This window comes from Eulemur rufifrons, chromosome 16, assembly GCF_041146395.1.
Source record: "Eulemur rufifrons isolate Redbay chromosome 16, OSU_ERuf_1, whole genome shotgun sequence".
NCBI classification, from domain to species: domain Eukaryota; kingdom Metazoa; phylum Chordata; class Mammalia; order Primates; family Lemuridae; genus Eulemur; species Eulemur rufifrons.
The window spans coordinates 32787906-32814521 of record NC_090998.1 but is presented as its reverse complement, the minus strand read 5'-3'; the positions used below and the strand labels follow the sequence as shown (position 1 = coordinate 32814521).

At 34.1% G+C, this 26616-nt stretch overlaps 1 protein-coding gene across 2 annotated transcripts in view; it reads left to right on the top strand.

The window, feature by feature from the left end:
• The window catches only part of GXYLT1 (glucoside xylosyltransferase 1), a 45710-nt gene extending 19310 nt beyond the window's left edge, over positions 1–26400 (top strand). For both annotated transcript variants that reach the window (XM_069491085.1, XM_069491084.1), the window contains 6 exons: positions 3773–3944; positions 6510–6635; positions 9531–9782; positions 16928–17051; positions 17358–17530; positions 26239–26400. In XM_069491085.1, coding sequence (XP_069347186.1) covers positions 3773–3944; positions 6510–6635; positions 9531–9782; positions 16928–17051; positions 17358–17530; positions 26239–26400 — 1009 coding nt within the window. The remainder of the gene's footprint in view (positions 1–3772; positions 3945–6509; positions 6636–9530; positions 9783–16927; positions 17052–17357; positions 17531–26238) is intronic.
• Positions 26401–26616: the final 216 nt, after the last annotated feature.

The window sequence follows — 26616 nt, the reverse complement described above, 5'->3', positions numbered from 1 at the left end:
AGTAGCTGGGACTACAGGCATGCGCCACCATGCCCGACTAATTTTTTATATATAAGTATTTTAGTTGGCCAGATAATTTCTTTCTATTTTTAGTAGAGACGGGATCTCGCTCTTGCTCAGGCTGGTCTCAAACTACTGAGCTCAAATAATCCACCCGCCTCGGCCTCCCAGAGTGCTAGGATTACAGGCGTGAGCCACCGCGCCCGGCCCTGAAGAGTTTTTTAAAAGATATTTTGTTTCAAAAGTGACTTATATACAACTCTTGAAACTATTTTACCTAGTATGGTAATTCAACATAACTGGTTTTTTTTGTAGTAAAAAGAAAAACTTTTTTTAAAGCTATACATTAAGGAAATTATTGTTAGTGTTTTTAAATATAGTTTTCCATTTTGTTCAACTGCAAGTTTTTATTTTTTATTTTTTTTTTATTTTTTTTTTATTCATGATAAATTATTAAGTGAACAGTGCAAGTTAAAAACAATAGTTTCATATTTTTTCCCCACCCCCCCTTTCCTGAGTCAGCAACTGCAAGTTTTTAAAGATAGGTACATGGCAGTTATTTTTTAGTTTGAGGAGGTTGATATTTGAAATTTAATTCTGTTTAGTTTGACTTTATGTACTTTATTTTAATGCTAATTCCTAGTTTAAATATTATACATAATTTTTTAGAGAGAGAATACTAATTAATTAATAGGCTATAGGAACACACTGGAATCTATTCGTGCTGTCTAAAGAAAAAGAAATAGAAGGAAAGTTATGATTCTTTTAAAGCAGAAATTTACTTTAAATAAGAAGGCTATTTATTCCTGAGGCTTAGAATTTTGTTGGCAGTATGTATATTAGAATTTGTCATGTTTAAAACATTAAGTACTTTTTTTCTGTTATGCCTGTCCTTCCACAGCTTTTTACTTTGATAAGTTTCAAATCTACAGAGGTTATAAGAATAGTACAGTGAGCACACTAATATCCTTCACCTACATACTTATCTATTGTTAACATTTTGCCACTTATTTTTGGCCAAACCATTTTAGAGACAGCAGGTATCATGACACACCCCTAAATACATGTATTCATTATGTGTCTGCTATGAACAAGGACATTCTCCAATATAACCATAATAAAATTGTCACCTCAAGGTATTTAACACTGTTCATTGAATATATAACATAATATATTCCTATTTCCTTATTTTCCTGTTAATGTCTTTTATATCTTTTCCTCCCCATTCAGGACCCAGTGAAGGATCATACACTGCATTCAGCTGTTAGATTGACTTAGTCTCCCTTATTCTAGAACTGTTCCCGGCCCTTTGTGGAGGGTGGTGGTGGTAGGGGTGGTATCTCTTGTGACTTGATATTTTTGTTTAGTTTTGCAGAATGTCCTTTAATTGGGATTTGCCTGACTACTTACTATCAGATTCAGGATTTTTGGCAGGATTACTGCATAGGAGATACTGTATTTTTTCTTTGGGCATGTAAGGAGGCATCTGATGTCATAAGTTTGACATTATTGGTTAAGTTTGATCACGTAGTTAAGATGGTGGTCTCACATTTATACGCTGCAACAGTATCTTTATCCCTTTTGCAATGGATGGGGGAAATACTTTGTTACAGTGTGGTTTCAGCATCCATTGATTATTCTTGTCTAAATTATCTGTTACAATGGTGATTGCAAAGTAGTGAGTTTTATAATTCTGTCATTTCTTCTACGTCTATTGATTGGTATTCATCTTTTTAAAGAAGGTCCCTCCCTCCCTCCCTTTACCCCTTTTTTTAATATCATTTTGGACTCACGGATTCTTTTTTAAAATCTAATATGTTTTCGTTCATTACTGTCATACTTTCAATGCTGAGGTTATGCCAAGTTTAACCATGGGAACCTTCGGGTATTATCTTTGAGTCATCTGAAGAATTTCTTCTAATCGTGTATCTGTAGAAAAATAGGTTTGACTTAAAAATGTCCTTTAGATAACGTATCTTTAAATCCACAGGGACTTTTCTCTTTTTCACACTGTGATTAAAATATAGCACATTTTTATAGACCCTAACAAGATTCTGCCCTTCAGTTAGGGCCAAAATTATTTGAATGGCTGCTTCCCTGCGACTGCGTAGAAGGTTATAGTTATCACTTCCTATAGTGTAGAAGTTTACTTTAGATCTTTCCAGTTGCAGTTGATTTTCCTGTCCTTGGGGTCTAGGGAGAGGGTAGTGGTCAGAGACATCTATCTTTTAAATTATGTTTTGTTTTGTCACTTTAGGTGTTGGAGCCTGTACTAGATATAATACTTTTAATGAGCGGGACAGCTGACAGAAAGGCAGATGCAGTTCCGTAGACAGTACTGCAGAAGCTGGAGGAAGGAGTTCTGGCCGTGGGGCAGAACAACCCTTGTCAGAAAGCCCAGGAGTTAGGAGTCCGTGGTGCTGATTTTAGAGGAATTTCTTTTCTTTGAGGAATATTTGGCTTATTTTTCTTAAGGTTTAATATACTTCTTGTCTCTGTATGTAGAGGATTCTGCGTAAAACAGCATACGACTATTCTAGCTTCATTTTAAGTTTTCTCTTGGCTTTTGACTTTGGGCAAGGTCTATTAATAGTTATGGGCCAGTTGAGCAATCTGAGCCCATTATAGAGTCTCATCATTATGCTTTATGAAGGCCTATATACCCCATGAGAAGTAGGATCAGAGGCAGTTACTAGAAGGATGAGCTAATTTAGAGTTCTGTAAAGTTGTGTGTCTTGATTGCCTTGTCTTTAACTTGTGTTATTGTGGCTTCCACTGTTTTGAGATGAATTGGATTCAGGTCCTCTTGTTAAAGATATAGAAAGCATAAATAGTTTCCCCTCCGCTGTTACTGTTTCAGTGTTAGGAACTGACGGGCTCAGAAGAAAAGAGGGGAAAGGAGATGGTACAGACAAGGGAGGAGATACTACTTATTCCTAATTGCTGTCAACAGAAAAGAACAGAGAGCTTTAAAAAGACCCGAGCTTATGCTAACACCAGATACGCAAAAGAAGTAGCACAGCAGATGCAAGAGGTTTCAGAGGTTACTTAAACCTTTTGGTACACACTGCTGCTGTGTTGGAAGTAGGTTCTAAAGACATATCAGCATTTTGCTGAATATTTGGTAAATGGGGCTGAATGTATGTCACTGAAAAAAGTTATGTGAAGGAATTTCTTTCTTGACATCATTTAAAATTGGATATAATACTGAAATATTTATGGATGAAATTAAGACTGGGCTTGCTTTACAATGAACTGTTGGTGGAAGATAGTATGGGAAGAAGTTTTAGATGAAATAATCACAGAGCAATTTCTACTAAAATTTTTTTTAAAAGAATGTGTTTAAGGATGTTTTTTTAAATAACAAAAATTTTTAAAAAATTGAATGGAAGACCTTCAAATCTGCGATGTTCCCTTTCTCAGTGGGTTCCTTGAGAGAATTAAGCCCTAATGTCTTAACGCATCCAGCATGAGCAATGAATTAGCTTCTCTGCGGGGTAGCTGAAATGGTGCTAATTATGGATTCTTGGGAGAATTGAGAAAGTAGTCATATTTTTTGTGTTCTGTGGTTCCTAGTGAGGAAAATTGGTTGAGAAAGGCTGGTTGAGAGTATAGAAATACACAGTTGATGCAACATTGTAATGTTTTGTAATTAGACATGTCTTAGCTTTTTAAATAGCAGTTTTGAGCTTCAGTTTTTGAACATGGTAAAAATACCATGTTATAAACATGTACTAAAACTGTTGGAAAATGTGGCTTTCTTTCCTATTAGGTATAGTCTGAAAATACAGCCTGTTGAGAAAATGCACCTAGCTGTAGTTGCCTGTGGTGAAAGACTGGAAGAAACTATGACCATGTTGAAGTCAGCTATCATTTTCAGCATCAAACCTCTTCAGTTCCATATTTTTGCCGAAGATCAGCTACATGATAGCTTTAAAGCCAGAGTAAGTATTTGAGACATAGTCAAGGTTGTAGAGTTGAATATTTAATAATATACTATAATAGAATGTTGTTTTATTCCTTCATTGAACAAAAGGATTTATTCTGTAACTCTGTCCTCCTAGAGTAGGGAATACTCCTTATACCACTGCCACCTGAGTCCAGATCTAGGGTGTAAGGTTTGTTTTTGAACAGGAGTAGGCTACTTAAAGTCATTTGCCAAGTATGAGCTTATTTTAGTGACTGTAGTTCCAGGACATCTTGACTGAGAAGTTGTGTTATTTAATTTTGTCCCTATCCGTGGCTTGGGAGTACCTTAGAGTGCACGCAAAGGTTTTAATCCTGTTTGAAGGGAGGGAATTCTTGATTGAGAATTGGAGAGAAGTGGCTTCTTGCTTTGATAATAAAGTTATTTATTTTGGTTTCATATTAGTTAAAATCAACTTGGCTACAGTGGCAGAAAACGCAAAGTAACAGTGGCTTAAACAAGATGGAATTTTATTTCTCTCTCACATAAAGGTAGCCAACATGGGTTGTATGGCAGCTCTTAGTCTTCAAGGACTCTGTCTTCATCTGACTGTGGCTGAGCCATTTCCAATATGAGGCTTCTATGCTATGGTCCAAGATGGCTACTCAAGCTCCAGCCATTGCATCCGTATTCTATTCAACATGAGGAGAGGAAGGAGTGAAGAAGGGCAGTCTCCTCCTTTTTTTAGGGACACTTTCCAAAAGTTGTCATGACATTTCTGCCAATATCCCATTGGTTTGAATTTAATCATATGACCTAGCTGTTAGTGAGGGTAAAATATACACTCTTTAATCTGGGCAGCCTTGCAACATCTTTAACAACAACAAAAAAAATTCTTACTGTGCAAGAAGATGAGAACAGATACAGGGAGGAGAACATATAAAGAAAGTCACCTGAAATTTTACTACCTGTGTTCTGACATGGTGGTAAAGATGATGCTAATGATTATTCATTCATTCATATCTGCGCTACCCCCTGCCCCATCTGTTTGTCTGTCTCTGTCTCCACTAAATTAATCTCTCAAACTGATTTGGATTTTTATGCTTGGCCTAACTATGTAAAAAGTATTTGATATTTTTTCGAGTTAAATTAGTTCATTTTGCATATTGAGTGAAAGCTACCACTTGTGATCTCAGGTCTTTTAGTTTTCTGCCAAAATATTTGATTCCAAGAGGTAAAAAGGTTTATTTACTGTTTAAAAATATTTTTGGTATCTATATTTTTGATACATACTTTTGTGATCTTGACCTCTTTATCTGGCTTGTTTTCTTAAAATATTAACTGAGAAATTAATCTTGTCCTAGTGGTTAGGAGAATAGTAACAGACTGCTACCAATTGTGGAAACCTTTGAAATATTAAAAAGTAAAACATCTGTTGCTTTGTCTTAGATGCAACCTCTGTGTTATGTTCAAACTTGGCTGAGTTATTGCTTATGTAACATACACAGTATTTTTAAACTTAGTTTTTCTTTGACTATAATGATTACTGAGAACGTTTGGTTTTGCTTTTGATGAAGGAATACCACATATTTCATGGAACGTGCTTTTTGTACAAAAAAGATGACTAAATATTATAATGTTAAATGGAAACCGACTAAGATTTTGTTTTGAAGTTGGTATTGAAAGGATCTTAAAGTGACTTTAATAAGTCGGCAGGGAAGCTAAAAGTGCTAGTGTTTTAAAATATTTAACAGAGACACCAAGCAAAGTGTTGGAAGTAAAGGTATTACTTTCAACTATGTTGGAAGGTATTAATGTTTTAAAAATTACTTAAGCATAGTCATAATTCAAAAGAGATTATCTTCAACCTGTTACATAAACCTAGTTTTTTTTGCCCCACAGATGTTTCTGAATGCTCTTTAGGAAATTTGAATCAACAATTCTATTAAAGCAAGAATGATAGGTAATACTTAAACTGAATTTGAAACAATTCAGTATCTTGAATTGCATTCAGGATACTAAAGAGTAAACATCATTATATATTTTCAGATGTTTTGCTTTTTGTTATGATTTTTTAAGAATTGGCATTGGCTATATATCAAAATATTTTGTTATCAGGAATATCCAGGCATATTAAAACTATGCATTGATGGACAAATATTTTTTAACCAGTTTCATATTTGGTGTGACTTTGAATGTTAACATCTATTATACATACTATGGTAATAATATCCGTGTTTAACTTTTCTGTTTTTAATTTGTTTAGAGACTGAGAGGATTTATACATTAGATAAAGTTGAGGGAGATGAACACTTACAAGGCTCCTTCAACTTTCTGATTTTGTGATTCATACCCTGATGATTTTCATTGTGCCTCAGATCTTAATGGTGAAGTCTTTCTGGCATTGTACTATGAGTTTTAGGTTTTTGAATGAAAACAAAATGGTGAAGAAGAATCTGTCTCTTAACTGTATACAGCATAAAATTATCTTAATTTTTAGCTCTTTTGTTTCATAATCTGTTGGTTTATTATTTTACCGAGAAAATTCTAAGTGAAATAAATTTAAACTGGGTTCTTTTTTTTTTATTTGATATTTTTTTAGCTTGAAAGCTGGTCATTTCTACAAACATTTAATTATACATTATACCCCATAACCTTTCCAAGTGAGAATGCCGCGGAATGGAAAAAACTCTTTAAACCATGTGCTTCCCAGAGATTGTTCTTGCCAGTAAGTTTTTCTCCCCCAGTGTTTTTTTCTTTTTTTAATTTGAACCTTACTTTTACACAGGTGAATTTCTGAAGAGTTAACATATAAATCCAGTTAAATAAATAGACATGTGCATGTATGGTATTAATATTTTCCTTTTGAACATGAGAAGAAATTCACATAGAACAAGTCATATAACCCCTGTTAAAAATGGATAATTTGTAGTTATTTCTGTTGAAATACTATTGCTTACATTTTAATGTATTCAATTGTTATGAACTGTTTTATCTCTAAGAAAGAATAGAGAGTTGCTAGATCGTAATGAAGTCAAGTCTGTTGCGAGCAGAAATGCAATGGCAATATCACCTTCAACTTGTGGACTACATTTAGAGTTGGGAAGTGAGGTAGATTGCATCATTAAATAATAATTTCAGTCTTATACCAAGTCAGTTTATCTATTCTAACTCATACTTAAACACAGTAACAAAATTTAAAGCATGTGAACTCAAAGGGGAAAATGGGAACTGTTTATTCAGTGGGGCTATTCTTTGGTGGTTTTTTCTGGTATCAAACCGTAATTTTTTTTTTCTTTTTTATCTAAAAATATTCTGACATAAGGTTACCTCTTCCATTTTGAGTTGATTTTACCCACAGTTTTAAAATTCACAGTAGTTGTTTGGACCACTGTGATGTTTAAAATACTTGTAGTATTGCAATAAAAAAAAATACTTATAATGGTAGCAGTATTGAATTTAAGAAGCATGCAAGTTTCTGGAAAGTATATGAATTATGGGGAAGAACTTTTAGTCACCTATTATTGCTAAGTGAATTAAGGCAGTCCTTAGCATATTAAGAACATAGTTTACCAAATCCAGGATATCAGTAAGATTTAAATTTAAGTTATAATTTTGATAGTCAAGTCTACCTAACCAGTGCCTTTGTTGCTGTGCATAAAAAATTTTGAATCTTAGGATCTTTTCCTTCCCCTCCATTTGTAAAAGGCACACAAAAAGGGATTAAGATTGGGAAAAAAAACCAAAGAAGTTTTAGATACTTCATGTAGGCTTTATAAGTTTTTAAAATAAATTTTATGTTGAATTATTACAGTATCACAATCATTAATTGAGTGCCTATTTTCTGCCAGTCATCTATACTGAAGTGCTGTGTGTGTAGAAATGACTAGAATAGACAGGTTTTTCGTCTTCATAGAGCTTATTGTCTGATGGGGAAGACAGACATTAAACAAGTAATCACACATACATGTTATTCAAAAAATAATAAGTGATGCAAGAAAAGCATGAGGTTATGGCCATTTCTCTGTCATTTTGTTATGGCACTTTATTAACACTGGGCACTATGGCACTTTGTTAACACTATATTAACAAGTTTAATTGTTGGTGTTATCCCATACAATTTGCCAGATCATTTAAAGATGTAATCTAGTTAAATTCCTAAATGGAATTTTAAGTACTAAAATAAAATACTTAATCCGTCAAGTTGTCCTCCTGCTTTACTGTTACTTCTGCATCTTTTTACCCAGATTTAGGTAAATTTATGCTTTTTTCCTAGGGATAAAATTTTTTGCTGAGTTTCTCTTCCTTTGAAACAGATGAAAAGAACAATAATAATATAAACTGTGCCGGTGCCTTCTTCCCCTAAAAGGAACCATAGAAAAATACCTATGTGATGATTATTTAACCTTATGTCTGATCTGTAGTTGACAGTGGCTCCCAGCATTGAACTGGGAGCTTTATGCAGCATCTTCCTAGTCTGCTAAGAGTACAGCAGTCTGTAAACAGATGATGTGTCATTGTACAGATGTGCAGAATGTTGTTATTAAAAACAATTCTCCTTATCTCCTCTCCCCCAAAAAGTGAGAGACAGACACATAGGCACGCGTGCGCACACACACTCCCCTTTTTAATTGAGGTCTTTGGGCAAGTGAACCTTTTGTACTTAAGCTCTGCAGTCTACAATCAGATCTTTTCCCCAGGCCAATAATTAATCGGCTGATCGTGAACTGAGGAAGGAACTAGATGATTTTAGCCTAGTAGCTGCTCATTAAGGTGGTAGCTTAACTTCAGTTGCAGGAAGAGGTCGTAGCTTTTGAAAAGTAGCAGAATGAGGATCAAGCTCTTGTTTTCATTATATTTTCTTGACTAAAAAGGTTTAGGTTAACCTATTCATTGAATCTTGGTAATAGACTAGGATAGGAAATATATTGAAATTTGCAGAAGTCAGATTCTGAATTTCATGGGTAAGGCAGAAATACAAAAAAATTACTTGAAAATCTCTGGGAAGGCATATATTGGAGATTTACATTTTCAGGAAGTGCAACATAGTTTATCTGTTTTCTAAGACAAGTCTTCACCTGTTGCTAAGGGCACATTTTCTTTGATTTGTTGGGAGATAGTAAGCATAGAAATAAGAATCCTGATAGCCTGGGTTCCAATTTGCTGGAATTGGTTGATTCTCAAATTATGTAACAGTGTCGGTGTTAGAGATGGAGGGATCAAGTTCAGAAGATCTTCATTTGTATTGATTTATTTCTGTATTTATCTCAGGAAATTAGGCTTTGACATACAAATCACCTAAATTAATGTTATTTTCTATTATGAAAAACATTTCCTTCCTGATCTTTGAAGATACTGCTTTTATTCTCTCAATTGTTAGCATTGAGTTTTTTGTTTCGGTTTGTTTTTACAGCTTTTCTTCTCTGAAAGTTAATATAAATGAAGATTAGCATAGTATCTTTATATGTGCAGTTATCAAAAATGACAAATTTAGAAAAAATTACTTTAAAAATAGTGTAAATTAGCTTATCTCTTGGGTATATCTTTTATAATTAAAGGCTCTTTTATGTTTTTCTTAAATAAATAGAATTATAGTTAATGATTCAAATATCTCTCCTCATAGTTAATCCTGAAAGAAGTTGACTCACTACTGTATGTCGACACTGATATCCTTTTTTTACGACCTGTTGATGATATTTGGGCTTTACTAAAGAAATTTAATTCTACACAAATTGCTGCAATGGCACCAGAACATGAGGAGCCTCGAATAGGATGGTATAATCGCTTTGCCAGACATCCATACTATGGAAAAACTGGAGTAAACTCTGGAGTTATGTTGATGAACATGACTCGAATGAGAAGGAAGTATTTCAAGGTAAGTCACTGATACAGATAGTTGGTTAATATTTCTCTTTTTTCCCTGTAAATTGTTTGATTTCCAGTTTAGTTTTCTTTTATTAAAAACTAGATTGAACTATTCAGAATTTTTCTGTTTATTTCAAATAATTGAAGAAAAATGTGTTCATAGTGTTCTGTTTAATAGACCATTACAATAGGTCAAACCAGATGGCATTACAATGCAGTAAACTAACAATACACTAAGTAGTGAACGTCATCTCCCTTGGTTGTCATTCCAGGAAGTAGTCATTATTTTGTAGTTGTACAGTCATAGAATACTTGAGGCTATAGTATGATATAACACAGAGTTGTGGTTAAGAGCATAGACTCTGCAGCCTTTTGGTCTGGTTCAAACCCTGGCACCTCACTTAGTAATTTAGTGACCTTGAGCAAGTTTTCAACATCTCTGGTCTTCGCTTTTCTCATCTGTAAAATGGGAATGATAGCAGTACCAGTGTCTCAGGGGTTTTGTGAGGATTAAATGAATTAGAACAGTGGCTAACACATAGTAAATATTGGCTACTGTGGCGCCACTGGAAGTTAACTTTAAAAAAAAAACCCTCCATGTTTCTAAGCTCTCAAATTGTGGGGTCAGTGAAAGAGTCAGACCATTTAAAATCTCTCATGGTGCGTTCTGAATGCATCGGTATGTTTTACTGTTTACTGTTTAATGTAGATTAGTAGTATGTGGTAAATTGCAAGTCACTCTAGTCTTCAGGCTCCGGAATCAAGCTGGCTTTATGTGGAGCTTTGCCACCTGTGCGCTGCTTAACCACTAGCCATTTAGGTAACTTTCAAATGTCAGTTCTCTCAAATGAAAAGTAGAGATAGTAAATGGATTATTTATCTAAGTTGACTTAAAGGAGTTCCATTTAAAATGCTTAGTACAGAGCATGGCACATAATAAGCAGATAAACGTTAGCTAAAAACAGTGACTTCTGAGCAAACACCCACTGTTGGCTTTCCCTCCAGGGAGTATAGACTTAGTCTTTATTCCTTTATATCTAGTTAGGACTAAATTAAACATTAAGGAATATTATGTCTTTTATGATATGAGTATATATGTATGTTTGTATGTGTATATATCTGTCATTTATTTTTCTTATGGCTTCTGGTGGAGCAGAATTTATTTTTCCCTTCTATATGTCTGATTTAAATCTTTGCCTCATTTAGAGTTGTTTTCTCTGATCTTTGGTATAGGCAGCAGTATGGCTTGTAGCCATCTCTGCCATCTGCCATCATTTTCAGTCTTAGAAATAATCTGACTGCTAGTACCCATCACTCATATATTCTGTTGATCTGGTAAACCTAGTTTTTTTAGTCTTCCATTTTCTGAACCTTTCCAAAATCTTGATTTCAATTCAGTTTTGTCTGTCATGAGACTAGTGCTAGGTAACCTCTGCTCTTGCTTAACAGAGAACATCTTTCTTTAGTTACCCAGTTTGTTATTATATCTTGAATTTCTAAATTTCACATACCATAAATTTTTATTAAATAAAACCAGTATAATAACATGATTGTTATTTTCTGATTCTTAGACTATGCACAGTGATGTTATACCAGAAGATGGTGCTGTAAGATTATCTGCTAAGAAATAATGTGACTTCTCAATAACTGCATTTGAAATTCATAGAATTATGAGAAATTTAGTGTTGCAAAGAACTATAGAGATAATTTAACATAACACTGAGTTTTAAAAAATATAAAATACAGCCTTATGGTTCAAATACATTATTATTTTTTACTAAGCTTTTACTTATTTAAATGCCATTCTTAAATACTTTAATAGTTTCTCCTCTGCTCCTTTTCTTTTTGTCCGAGGCATATTCTAAGCCAGCTAGAGATGTAGATAATGGGGGTTGAAATAATTTCTAAACTTTCAAACTTTTTTTTCTTCTGCAAATTAATGACTTTATGAAGAAAACATGAGAGGATTGGTTGTATATTAATTTAGTACATATAATTTACTTCACACCTCCTATTCCTCCCTATGTTACAAATAACTCCATTCTTCCTCTGTGAGAACACACTCAGATATGCTTTGTTTTCAAATATTGTTATTATATTTATGACTATTGAGATTATTCTATAAAATTTATTGATTTTTAATTCATACATCTTTATTATTCTTGATTGTTTTTCTGTCTATATCTGTAGTAAACATTATATTGGTTTTTGCTACTAATTCTACAATTTCTGGCACAGATCTTAAATTTTACATGTTTAGCAATGTAACTGAATTACTTGTATATCACTTTCCAAACTGTTTCATATAGATCCATGAGTGTTGCCCCATGGTTCTTATCACATGAAAAGCCACAAGACCACCCATTTAGGATAAAGGTCATGTTTTAAGTTCTTAATTTGCTTTGCTGTCACCTAGTCCCTACCATTCCTGATTGTTCAGTTCCAAACTGATGTATTTTAGTTAACATATATTAAAAAGTTAGAATAGTAAAAAGTCTATTGTTTTGTTCTTTCTATCTTATAATGCTTGATAAACAATGAATAACATTGATTAAGCTGTGATTTTGTATTTTGTGTTACGATCGAGTTTGTAGCTTTGAATCCTTATTAGGGTATTTCTTTTCTCTCTTTTTAAAAAATTTACTGAGATATTTCTCAACCTTTTTCTATTTATTTGAGAAAAACCAAAGAATATAAATTAGATATCTTAGAATCCTTTCCTTGGAACTGTATCCTGTTCATGTCCTTCCATATATTACTTTATAAAGTATTTTTTGTCTTGTTTCTCCACTTACTGAGGGCAGGATGTGTCTTTTGTATGGTACAGCTTCATATTCAGAATATTTAGCATGGTATCTGACGTAAAGCAGCAGCCCAATACATAATGGGTGGCAAAGGACTGTCAAATGAAAGTTTTAGAAACTAGGTCATTAATGAATTATTGAAAAATACTGGGAAAGAGAACATTTTATATGAGGTGGACATATTGTTTTTACATGTTTTAACAGTATAAATGTGATGAAGGACTTTTATTATGTGAATGGATATAGCTTATGAGAGCAGAATAATATCAATGAACATCTTGCCAAAAGGGGTGGAGCTTTTCAACGTGAAGTAACTGGTCTTTGGGAATTGATGAGTTCTCAGTTTCTAGCATTGTTTGAGCATAATGTGAATAGTCACCTGTCAGTTTTATATTTATGTATAGGATAGGTTGATAATGATAATGAGTCAATCCATTTTCAAAAGCATACATAATTCTAAAAATGAAACGAATTGATCTTCATATAACACATAATGTATTTTGATAGTAAGTTTGCTAAAATTAGTAAATTAGAACTATATTTTTCTGTCTTAAAAATTACAAAATCAAATCATGCTTATGTAGAGTAAAAAGACAAGACCTCCTTTACACATCTCTCCACAGTTTCATGCCTTTGCTCAAAGTGACACTATAAACTTTGCTATGTATTCTTTGGACCTTTTTAAATGTGTTTTTGAAACAAGTATAGATGTACATTAGCACTTATGTATAGGATCCTTTTGTACATTTCAACTTGCTGTTTTCATTTAGTAAATATATAATCAACTGATTTCTATGTCAGTACACATAATCACATTTTTAATGTGTGTATGATGTGGAAAATGGATGCTTTGGTTTTATTGTTTGTGTGTACCTAGTATGGATATGTAGTTGTTTGGCTGAAAAAATGTATCATATATTTTAATTTGTATCCTCCTGACTATACTACCAATGTGGTTAAAAATGTTTTCATTTCACTTGACCAGCTTTTGAAAAAAAAATGTTTTCATATAATTTTTAGCTATTTCTATTTCTTTTGTGAATGGCTGTTTGTCCATATCGTTTGCCCATTTCTTGGCTGTTTTCTATTTCTTATTGACCTGAACTCCTTTTATAGATAATGCCTCTTCATGAAACTCATTTCTCATAGTTTTTTATTTGTTGTCTTGGATATTCTAGGTTATATCATCCACAGATAATACTAGTGTTATTGCTTCTTGTCCAGTAGTTTTCTACTAGGACTTTTCCCTTTAAGTTATGAAGGTTTTTTTTCCCCTTTGGATTTTTTTTCCTAAAACTGCCCTGGAGTCTATAATTTTATCTTTCATTGATTTTCTTTGAAGAGATATATTTCTTGCAATATATAATCAATTATATATTTGATTTGTAATGGTTTTTAAAATTTAAATATATATCTGTATCTTTATATGTATTTGAATAGGTAGAATCAAATGAAGACTTGAACATGGTCCTGTACAAGGGTTCCACCGGTTCTGTCTGTCGAATGTGTTGCTGGTCTTTGTCCTTGTGCAATGCATATTTTCCTTTTCAGAATCTAAGAATATTTAGTTAACATACTCAGTGACTTATTTCAAAGAGTTATCTTTTCAATAAAGTATTGTCTTATTTTCTTAAGTAAAACCTGTTTTAGTCATTTTCCAGAGTTAACAAATTTCTGGTTATTTTATAGTTACTATGTTTGCGGCATTCTAAGAAAATTTTACGCATGGATAATACAATTGTAACAGAGCAATTTGGTTGAAATATGTGGATTTTTAAGATGAATTGTGGCTCTTTTTTAAAGGATAGATTGTTTATATCCTCATTGAGTTTATTATAGATCATAGAATAGCTTATAACAATGCTTCTCTGACTATTGATGAAAAATGATGAATTTTTAAAAAAATTTCTAGTATGTTATGAGCCAGTACTTTTATAAAATAGATTACTAGAAGAATCTTCCATTAAGTAGACATAAAATTATTATGTTAACTCGCTATGGAAGTTTCTAAATCTTACTCTTGATTTCTGTACTTAATCTTATTTGGGACATAGAAAAAATTCACAGATTGGTGCACTGTGTGAACTGCACCATGAGGAATACTGGTTTAAAAGGGTTAAATAGGTTTAAAAGGCTTTGCATTCCACTCCACCTTTTCTCACCCCAGATTCTCTTGATTCATAGCTTTCTTTCAACTCGGTTGTTTCCTTAGATGTTTAACTTTGTGTTTGTTTTTTTTTTTTTTTTTTTTTTGAGACAGAGTCTCGCTCTGTTGCCCAGGCTAGAGTGCCGTGGCGTCAGCCTAGCTCACAGCAACCTCAAACTCCTGAGCTCAAGCGATCCTCCTGTCTCAAGCCTCCCGAGTAGCTGGGACTACAGGCATGCGCCACCATGCCCGGCTAATTTTTTCTATATATATTTTTAGCTGTCCATATAATTTCTTTCTATTTTTAGTAGAGGTGGGGTCTCGCTCTTGCTCAGGCTGGTCTCGAACTCCTGAGCTCAAACGATCCGCCCACCTTGGCCTCCCAGAGTGCTAGGATTACAGGCGTGAGCCACCGCGCCCGGCCTAACTTTGTGTTTTTAACAAGCAAGAGCATCTCCATATAGGCTGAAAAGGTAACTGATGAAATTCAATATCTATTATTTATTTTTAAAAAACATGAAATGTAAATTGATGGATTATAAATATAACATGTTTTTCTCAGTTCAAAAGGCAGCATTGTGCTTAATGGGGAGACAGTGGAAGCTTTCTAGTTAAAATGAAGATGAGGACATCTATTACGCCTATTACTGTATACTATATACATTACTATTAAGTAATATTTTATTAGTGGTTTTCAGCATGGAGGAAAAACAAGCCCGTATTAGACATGAAAAAAAAACAGGTATAAAAATTAGGTAAGACATAAAATTATCATTTGCAATTGACATGTCTATATACCTGAAAACCCAAAGAACCTATTAAAACGACTATAAATATTAAGAATGTATGGTTAATTTGGCTGGGTTGAAAATTAAAATGCAGAAATCACAAGAGAGACAAAGCTTTGTACTCGCTCACCCTGGGGGTTTTTTCTTAAGTAGCATAGTGTGGCCCCCGCTGAAAACAGTGTTGATGGGCAAACTTCCCAGTTAATTGATACTCAAGAATAGGATACTACTTTTCCTAGCAGAGTTGTAACTCTGATAGCAAAGCTTATAGTCTTTAGAGTGGGTTGAGTGAATCCCCGCAGCTCTTCTGTAGGATGAAAGGCGTTGGGAGGAGACTAGGATCTGTTTCCTAGAGCACAGTCTTCAATACTGCCTATGATGTCCAGCCCTAACTTGCTACCCTCTGGGATGGTGGGAGTTTGTAGGACTGCATACATCCTGTTGGACTGGACCTAGTTATTCTCCCTAACAGATCTTTGACTTTGTGTGTCATTCATGGTGCCTCTTTACAGAGTTCTTTGCTTGAGTTTTCCAATGTGCAAATAGTAACCTTTTAGAAGATAAAATGGAAGACACCTTCCCCCCAATAAAAATAGTAACAAAAGAGGTAATATACCTAGGAGCAAAATTGGGTGAAATATATATGAAGAAATCTTTAAAATGCTAATAAATGAATACTTAAATAGAATGATATACCAGGTTTTTTAATAGAAAAATCCATCATAAAAATGCCAATTCTCCATGAGAACTGTGTACTATAATACAAATAGACACAAAATTGATGAATTTCTACTACTTTGTTCATCTTCCCATTTCCCTCTATAACCTGGTTTTTGTCAAGCATATTGTTTTTTAGTGTTTAACTGTGGTTATGTGTGTATTTTTTTACTTATCAATTTCAAATGATCTCTTTGAATTGCCAATTATAAAAGATAAGCAAATCAGTCTGAGAATAATGGCGAGCATGGTGAAATAATAATAACTAACAGTGACTATTTATCATGTGCCAGGTACTATTCCAAGCACTTTTTATTTACATATTAACAGTTTTAATCCTCAACAACTCTGACATAGACACAGACATAGATAACATAAATACTAAAACTATCTGCATTCTAAGATGAAGACACGGTTATAATTAATGTGTTGCCACTTTCACTTTCTTTCTTGAACTTTTATTAGTTTTATCACTGCTACATGTAGCTTCAGATCCCTTCTTTGTTATCTTCCTCTCTTGTACTGGACACCCCTCCTCACATTTAATTTAGGGTTATAATTGTCACTCGGTTTTGTAACAGAAGGAGTTTGTATTTCTCATCATGGCTCTGTAATGGTTGCTAAGGGAAGAATGAGGAACTATCATGCTGCCATTTTAAACCTGGAAGTCTGAGGATCTTTGTAATGTTTTTATCAACAGAATGATATGACAACTGTACGACTACGATGGGGAGATATACTTATGCCATTGCTTAAAAAATACAAACTAAACATCACATGGGGTGATCAAGATCTATTGAATATCATATTTTTTCATAATCCAGGTAATTATGTAAATTCCTTTTATTTGCATTATGATGGTAAAAGTAATCACAGATAATATTTAGTTTAAAAGTAAGAAATGAATTTATTTGATTCTGGTTTATATTATAGTTATCACTATGTTTAAGACAGAGTAAAACTTTTCTTGAATATTGATTTCATTGGGAGAGATATAAATGCCAAACATATTTTTTACTGTTTTAAATCTTATCCTGAAGAGCTGTATTTTTAAACTAAAATTTTTGCAAAAATGTTAAATTTACAGAATTAAGTGTATTTGCTTTATTGTTTGGTCTTTCTTGATGTAGAAAGCCTTTTTGTTTTTCCATGTCAATGGAATTATCGACCGGATCATTGTATATATGGAAGCAATTGCCAAGAAGCAGAAGAAGAAGGAATCTTTATTCTTCATGGGAACAGAGGTGTTTATCATGATGATAAGCAACCAGCATTTAGAGCTGTTTATGAAGCACTGAGAAATGTAAGATTTGCTTTTTTTTTTTTTTTTAACTTTTTATTTTAAAATACTTTCAAGCTTATCTTGAGTTTGCAAAAATAGTACAAAGAATTTCCTTACATGCTTTACTGAGTACAATACATCGGGTACAATAGGTCCAGTTATTTAATACATTAACTGATGTTAATACATCAATTATTAACGTTTTGCACTGTTTGCTTTGTCATTGGTTCTCTCTATATACATTGTTTTTTCCTGAACCGTGTAAATACAAGTTGCATATATCAAGCTGTTGTACCTCTCAAAACTTTGCTGCTTTTTACTAAGAGTAAGGGAATTCTCTTATTAACCACAGTACAGACATCAAGCTCAGAAAATTTATTGCTGATACTATACTTCAATCTATCTTCCATGTGTCTTTACTCTCCTTTGATGTACAATAATATCTCAGTCTGACTTTGTCTTTTATGACATTGGCATTTTTGGACAGTAGACCTCCATACGCCTTCTTTTATTAGAATATTCTTCATGTTGACTTGTCTGATGCTTCCTTATGATTAGGTTTAGGATACACACACTTGGTCAGAATACTGTATAAGTGGTGGTATGTCCTTCTTGGGCTGTCACAGTCACCATTGTCTCTCTGTCCTCATAGCTGATGTTGATTTTGATCATTTAGTCAAAATGTCCAGCTTTTCCTTGGTGTAGTCATTTTTCCTCTTTAAGCAGTCTATAAGAAGAATCTTTAAAATCATGGAAATACTCTGCTTCTCAACAAAACTTCCCCACTAGATTTAGCATCCATTGTTGGTTCTTGCTCAATCCAGTCTTTACTACGGTATTTGCAAATTGATGACTACCCAACTCTAGCATTGTTTCCATACACATTATTTAGCACTCAGCATTCCTTTTGCTGTAAGGAAGAGCCCTCTTTTGCCCATTTATTGAGCTGCATATAATCCGTATGAACTGTTGAACTTTTTCCCCCAAAGACTTATAATTCCCTTCGTTCCCCCTCAACTCCCAGACTGAGTCTCACTCTGTCACACAGGCTAGAGTGCAGTGGCATCATCATGGCTCACAGCAACCTCAAACCCCTGGGCTCAAGCAATCCTCCTGCCTCAGCCTCCAGAGTAGCTGGGACTACAGGCATGTGCCACCACGCCTGGCTAATTTAAAAAATTTTTTTTTTGTAGAGACGTAGGGTCTTGCTCTTGCTCAGGCTGGTCTCAAACTCCAGGCCTCAAGCGATCCTCCCCACCTCAGCCTCCCATAGTGCTAGGATTACAGGCTTGAGCCACTGTGCCAGGCCCATTATTCCCTTTTAATTATGTTGATGCTAAAGATTGCTCTAGATTTGGCCACTGGGAGCCCTTTTGACAGCTTCTTGTGCCCTTTTGAATGTCCTTGTCATTTTTTTGAGTACTTCCTTATTTTCTGGCCTAACAAAATATTGGAAGTTTATTTTACACTTTCCCTGCCCTAGCCCTGAAATTAGTCATCTGTCAAAGGAGCTCTGGTTCCCTTTAGTAGGCTCTGGATGTTAGGCATGTTTTTTTGCTACAGGGGTCTCTTTGCTTCTAAGCCTTTTCAGTGACACAGCTAGGAAGTATAAGTGTGTGTGCAAACACACGAAATCATGTGTTTATACTTGATGCCTCCAATTTCAGCCTGTTCCTCCAAGGCTCTTCCTTGCCTTCTCCTACTCTACATGTTATCTTCTTTCTTCTGCAGTTAGAATTATAACTCCTAATGTCAATACATTTCCTCATTTGCTTAATCCTACAATACATTTAAAACAATTTCAGAAGTGCTCCATTCATACCATTACCTCCACTCTCCTCCCCCGCCCAAAACCAACTAAAAAAGGTTCAGGATTTGTTCCCAGTCCTTCCTCCTCCTCCCCGTTGGTCCCAGACGAGGATGTGTACTCAATACTGTGTTCAGAAGTTACTTGGATTAGTTCTTTTTTCCCTCCCTCTCAGTGTGGTTATTTTATTTATTTGAAATACATTTGGGTACGTTTATTTCAGTATGCTTTCAGTTTTAGGTTTTTTTTTCCTCTCCTTGTTGATATAATTTATTTGTTTAGTATGTAGAATATTAATATACTTCAAAAAGTCAAAACTATATAAGGATTTACTCAGAGGTTATCACTTCTTCCCTTCTTCCTTTCATGCCAATCCCCCACCCCCATACATTACTAATTTCATTGTTTTCTGGTTTGTCCTTCCTTTCTTTTTGTAAGGTGAGCAAATGTATGTATGTTTTATAATTTTCCTTTTCTTACAGAAAAAGTAGCACACTGTATGTATGCATTTTTTGTTTGCTTTTTTCACTTAAAATATTCTGGAAATCTATGCATTTGTAGATATTTTTCTCATTTTTTTGTTTTAAAAAGCTATATGGTGCTCCATTTTATGTATGTACCAGAGTTTATTCAGCTAATATCTATGTTTGGACATTTTGGTAGTTTCCAGTGGTTTGAATTATAATTAATGCAGCAGTGCGTAGCATTGCCATATATATATTTGTAGTGTTGTATATTTACTGTGGAGTCACAGTAAATTCTTGCAAGTGGGATTATTGGATTGAAGTTATTGTCTGTTTCCCCTCCATAGGGATTGTTTGCATTCTTGCCAACAGTTTATGAGACAGCTTGTTCCCTACATCCTCATCAACACAGTGTATTATCAGGCTTTTAAAATTTTGTCATACTAATGGGTTAGAAATGGAATGTTAGTGGAGTTTTAATTTGCATTTCTCTTATGAGTGAAGTTGAACATCTTTTTATATACTTAAGAACCATTTTTATATTTTTTTGGAGGGTGAATTTTCTTTTGAGTCTTTCACCTATTCTATAGGTTCTTTTTAAAAATAACTTTAGTGAAACATAATATATATGCCTTGAAGTTCACCCATGTAAAGTATATAATTCAGTAGTTTTTAGCATGTTTGCAGAGTTGTATAGACATTACCGTGAGGAAGTTTTGGTCTTCCTTCCCTTTCTCCTCCTCTTAATTGTTAAAACTTATTTGTATATTAAGGATATAAGTCTTTTATCTGTGACATATATTGTGAATATTTTCTTTCTATTTGACTTTGTTTATGGCAGTTTATGCTATTCAGAGTTTGTTTTAAAAATTTTTGTAATCAAGTTTATCAACGCTTTTTTTTTTAAGTCATAATTAGGAAGCCTTTTCCTGTCTATGCTCAGGTTATAGAACTGGTTATAGGGGAATTCGCCCACATGCTGTTTTACTTTTTACATTCAGACCTTTGCTTTATTTAGAATTTACTCTTTTGTGTTAGATAAGGAATGGATATTATTTGATTCTTTTCCAAATGGTTAGCCTGTTGTCTCAACACCATTATTTACAGTTTATCTTTAACCCAAAGACTTAAGATATGGACTTTATCATATACCAAAATTCCATTTATAATTTCTGTATTTTCTGTTTTGTTCCATTGGTCTATCTATTTGTTTGCTAATACCGCACTATTTCAATTATTAATGCCTCTTGCTATGTTTTAATATTTGGTAGGGCTGTTCCCACTTCATAGCTTGTCTTATTCAGTGTTTTCCTAGCTTTTATATATTTTCCCAAAAGTATCAACTTGTTTAACTTCATAAAAAAGTTTTGTTGGTATTTTATTGGGAGCATATTAGCTTTGTATATTAACTTGGAGACTGCTGACATTTTAATGTCATTTTGGTTAGGTTGTCTCAGCACAAATGTAAAGACAAATCTTTCCATTTGTCTTATAGAAATATTTTATAGTTTTCTTCTTATAGATTTTGAACTTACCTTAAGTTTATACTTAAGTATTGTATCTTTTTTATTGCTTTTATAAATGGAGTTTTGTCTTTTAAGCATTTGCTTTATGAGTTTGGAAAAAAATTATACTGCCCATCCCCTCCCCTGTTCCAAATATCTGTTCTCTCTTTTCTTCTTGTTCTTACGGTCCCCTTTTATGTAATTAAGGTAGATTGCTAGAGTCGATTATACTTCATATACCTCTAGATGGGTCTATGAACCAGATCTCTGTGAATATGTTACGGACCAAGACTTGGGGCAAATCCAAGGTAGGTTTGAATTTATGCTGTTACTCAATGAGCTGTATCACTATCCATGTCAGCTAATTCACTGCTACCAAGGAGGAAGTACATGTGACCACTCAGCTCTCACGTAGATGTGCTGTCTGTTCTGCTATACTATCCTTAAGCTTAGTGGATGAAAACAAAACAAACAAGTAACGGGAGTGCTAGTTTGATTTAAGTGTGGGGTCAGGAGAAGAGCTGAGGACCCCTGTTTGCTAGATCCTCATTATTTGCTAGTGACTGAAAACCTCTGGCTCAGTATAGCCTCATTGATTGCAATGAGAGTAAAAACACTTAACTATGATCCATGGTAACAGAGACTGTACTAGAACTGTGAAAGAGTGTATCGGTTTTGCTTTGGAAGGCCTCATTGAAGAGGAGGTATTTAAAGTGGGCCCTAAAGAATGAGTAGGAGTTTGCTAGATGCGTGGGGCAGTCAGCACCAAGAACTGCTGGAGAAAATGGTTCAGAGGCTGTGAAAAGATCCATGGAGAGGTCAGGCATTGGGCTGTTCATTTTGACTGGAGCGATGGATGAAGGTCTGTAGGGACTGGGATGAACATGGATTTGGAGATCGTATGACTTACTAAGGTGATGATGTACCATGATAAGGAATTGAAGTTTTCTCCTGGACGTCAGTGTTTCTCAAACTTGGTGGTGAAGTGCTAACAGCATTGTAGGCTATGATTTTGTATGTTATCTGCTAAGTTTTCTTGTCCTATAAACTTGACAGATAAGGTTTCTAAATAGTTTATCATGATATGACTGTACTCACTGAAGAAGTATAAAATTTAGTGTTGATATTCATTTTAATGTAGCAGGCCTTGTGTGCCTTCAGAAATTAATATTATATTTTAATAATGTTTTATTATGAGTTGTCAGGAGGTGATAAAAATGAAGAAAAGTACTTTTGGGGTTCTGAGACTTTGCAGGATAGAAATGAAATGCATTCCTATAAAAATGTGATTCCTTTGTTTCCTTTGAGCATTAAAAAAAAATCTGTTATTAGAGAGTTAAATCTCCTTAATTTTATTTGGTCTTATTTTTGGCTTATAAATAGATACCTTTAAAAATCTGAGTAACAGTTTTGAGTTGATTAACTACACTTGATTTTTTGAAAATCAATTTTAATAGGATTTCAAATACCGAATTAATGATTTTTTGTGTTTGTTTTTGGGTCTGTGTTAACTACAGCTTATATATATCCATTTTTCAACTTAATGAAGTTAATCAGTCTTTTATGGTATTCTTGGTTAGTGTTTTTATCTTCCCTTATGTATAATTCAGTGAGAAGTATAATTTTTTTAAAGAATTGTAGTCAGACAAGGGTATTTATGCAACTTTCAGACAGGAGCTTAGTCATAGCCATAGAATACAGTGAACAATATGAATTATAAAGGATGTGAACCATCTTTAAAATGTAAATGCATGGCTATGTCTACCAGCAAATCTATTTTTATAGTCCATGCATATTTGTTAAATATTAGTTATCGCATGAATACAAATATTAAGTTTAAACATTGCAAATCCAAAATGAGAACAAAACATTTTATGGCTCTATAAGGGATTTTCAGCTTCATGTATTTCATTCTGAGTTATATTTCTTGGTGTTTCTGTGTTAACTTTGATATACTTCATACCCTGTTTATATTTGCAAAACTATTATTATCTCTGCAAAGGAGTCTTGAATTTTTCCTTCCTGCATTACCACCTTACGTATACTTGACGACATTCAGTATGTGTTGGTTGAACGGCCATTCTGCCATACTTTTCAAACATGTTCTATTCTCTGAAAATGCCTTATATTGCCTAATTATAGTCATCATAGTCTCACTGTATACTTCCTGCCTTTCAACTGGCAGTCTTATGTATAGAACATAACCTTCCTAAAAATTTGTGTACTGGGTACCGTGCCATTGAAAAGAGGGAATGATTAACTTGTAAGAGGTGCTTCTTAGAGGAGCTGATGTTTGAATGAGCTGTAAGGATGATGAGTACCCGGCAGAGAAGGTAAGGACAAGTGAAGCACAGTATACAGTATGGAAAGAGATCTGGAGTCAGGTAAGGGCACATGTGGTTAGGGAGAGGGACACCAAAATGTAGGTTATACACTACACGGCTCTCTGGGCACTGCAGATTGTGTGAATGGCAAAATACAGTTTTATTCATATATATATATATATATATATATGGAAATTTTGGTAATTTATCATCTTTTTCCTTAAAGGTCAAATTGTGTCATATGGTGGGCTAAAAGAGAGCTAACTCATGAGACACTTTTTATTTCGGAAAATATTCTTTAAAGGGCTTTTTTCCTCAGTGAAGAACAAAAAAATTTTTAACCACAGACACTGGGATTTAAATCACATGGAAATGAATGAACTAGATCTTAAGAACTGCATAGTCCTGAGAATCAGCAATCTGCCTCTAATTCTTAAATGCCTTTACAACGTTTCCATTTTATTGTCATCCTAGAGTAAAACAAAGAAAAAAAGAAATCACAGTTTGATCTTTCTGTTATTATCCATCTCTCAACCAGTTGTTCAAGTATGTTTTTTGATAGTATCACTCGGAAGAGGTGTACCTTCTTCAACCTGGATGCCACTTTTAACCCCAAACAAATTTAGTCATATCTATATATAGTCAGCACTTTTCCCAGTTCTCCACTATTCATTGAGCTTCATCCTTCAACAGAATTTTTGAAACTGACTTATAACAGTTTCATTTGCTTGATGTCTGGATAAGCAGTGCTTTGTGGTGGTTAAGTGCCTGAATGTTTGGAGCTAAGCTGCTGGGGCAGAATCCTGGCTTAGCCACTTACTAGATTTGTACCTGGGGTGGGGGGAAATCCTCTATTGCTGCCTTAGTTGCTTCATTGTAAAATGGGTATACTATTACCTATATTATACAGTTATTATCATGAGGCTTAAATGCATTAATACATATACAGCACTTAGAGTGGCACCTGGCATGTAGGAAGCACTCTGTGTGCTATTTTTACTTTCATTATATTTTTGTTACATTGCTCCTAGCTAAATTTCCCTTTTCCCCATTTTTTTGCCTTCAAAACAATTTTAGATATTTATCTTCACTGTGTGTGATTTTTAAAAATCACTCCTAGTGATGGTTTAAGGCAGTTAATGCTCAAGAGTTTTCTTTCTCAAGAGATACCAAGATTTAGGGTCTCTTTGCATCTCTACAGTGATGAAATCCATGTTATGAATAAGCATCTAAGTTCATCCTGTTCTCTGTAGGTTGACTCTGCCTTCCTGCCGACTCATTAATTGTGTTTGGGTGGTGCTTTGATTTCCTCTCCCTTAGGGTGCTAGTGACCCTCAGGAATAACCAGGTCATTTGCAACCCTGGGAAATTTCAGGTTCTGAATTTCCTTTGTGATTTTGCATTTTTAATTGACTTCAGACTTTCATGTAAAGCATTATATTTTCAATCCCCATCCATCTTTTCTCCTTGAAAATATACCTAGTTGAAAATACTAAAATCACAAAATCTACCTGGCTAAAAATACTACAATCACAAATTATTTCCACTTAACTACTACTATAGTCTTTTCCAAAATATATTCCTTGGGTTATTAATATATTTTATAGTAAAAAGAAAAAGGACTCTAGTCAAAAATATATTTTGGAACTAGCAGGCCAAACAACATTCAACATACGTATTTTCTGTTTTACTTTTTAGACTTTTTCATGTGCCAGTGTGAATCCCTATGAAGAGTACATAATATTTACCAGTTCTCAAATTTATTTATCCTTGGAGTCCTTTTGTGCAGTTAGGGTTCTTTGGGAAATGCTGAGCTGTTATCATCTTACATTCCTCCCACTCCATGCCTCTGTCTCATTTCTTTCCAGTCCAGCCTCAACACTGTTACCAGAGTGGTTTTTGGAAGGTGAGATGGGGTTGGGGCACATGGTAAAGACTTTTTTTGTTTGTTTGTTTGTTTTTTTTTACCAGTCCAGCTTTGATTAATTTTTCCCAGATACCTTCAGAGTTTTTGGTCATCTCCTTCCACCAGTGTCTTTGGGTCTTCTCTGCTCCTGCACTTGTTGTGCACATGTTTTACAGGCTTGGAATGCCCTGTGCCCCATTACGTCTTCTCTGAAAAGCTTTCTGTGATTCTACAAGAGATTTAGTATGACTGTTCCCTTCTCTAATGTGAGATGATTGTTCTGTTTCATTTATTGAAAATACTGGCTGGGTGCGGTGGCTCCTGCCTGTAATCCCAGCACTTTGGGAGGCCAAGACAGGAGGATTGCTTGAGGTCAGGAGTTTGAGACCAGCCTAAGCACCATAGGAAGACCTCTCCACAAAAAATAAAAAAATTAGCTGGGTGTGGTGGCATGTGCCTGTAGTCCCAGCTACTCAGGAGGCTGAGGCAGGAGATTGCTGGAGCCCAAGAGTTTGAAGTTGCTGTGAGCTACGATGATACCACTACACTGTAACCCAGGCAACAAAGCAAGATCCTGTCTCAAAAAAGAAAGAAAATACTTGTTGAGCATATAATTTCTGTGAGATATTAAATGGGGGTTGTTAATATTAAACTGATAGAAGTTGTTTGGAAAAATAATTAAATTTTTATATGTATCTTTGCCTTTTTATTTTCTTTCTCTAGTGTTCTTTTGAAGATGAGGACATCCGTTCCTTATTTAAATCTTTAGAACTGGAACTACAAAAGACAGTGCATACATACTGTGGAAAAATTTACAAAATATTTATCAAACAACTAACAAAAAGCATAGGAGATCGTTATGACAGACCACCGAAGGAAAGGTGATTCTTGGTGACTGCTGAATCAAGTGGATGAAAACAACAAAGTATCAGAAGATGAATGTGAAGGAATTGTCTTGGATGAAGTATTCAGAAAGGAATTATTCATCTCCAGAATAATTTTTTTCCTAAAGAAGTTAAATGAGCAGCATATTCGTGTAATGAAGAATAAGTTAAAATCTTGGGCTCCCGCAAGAAACATTTTTGATCTCTGATGTTTTAT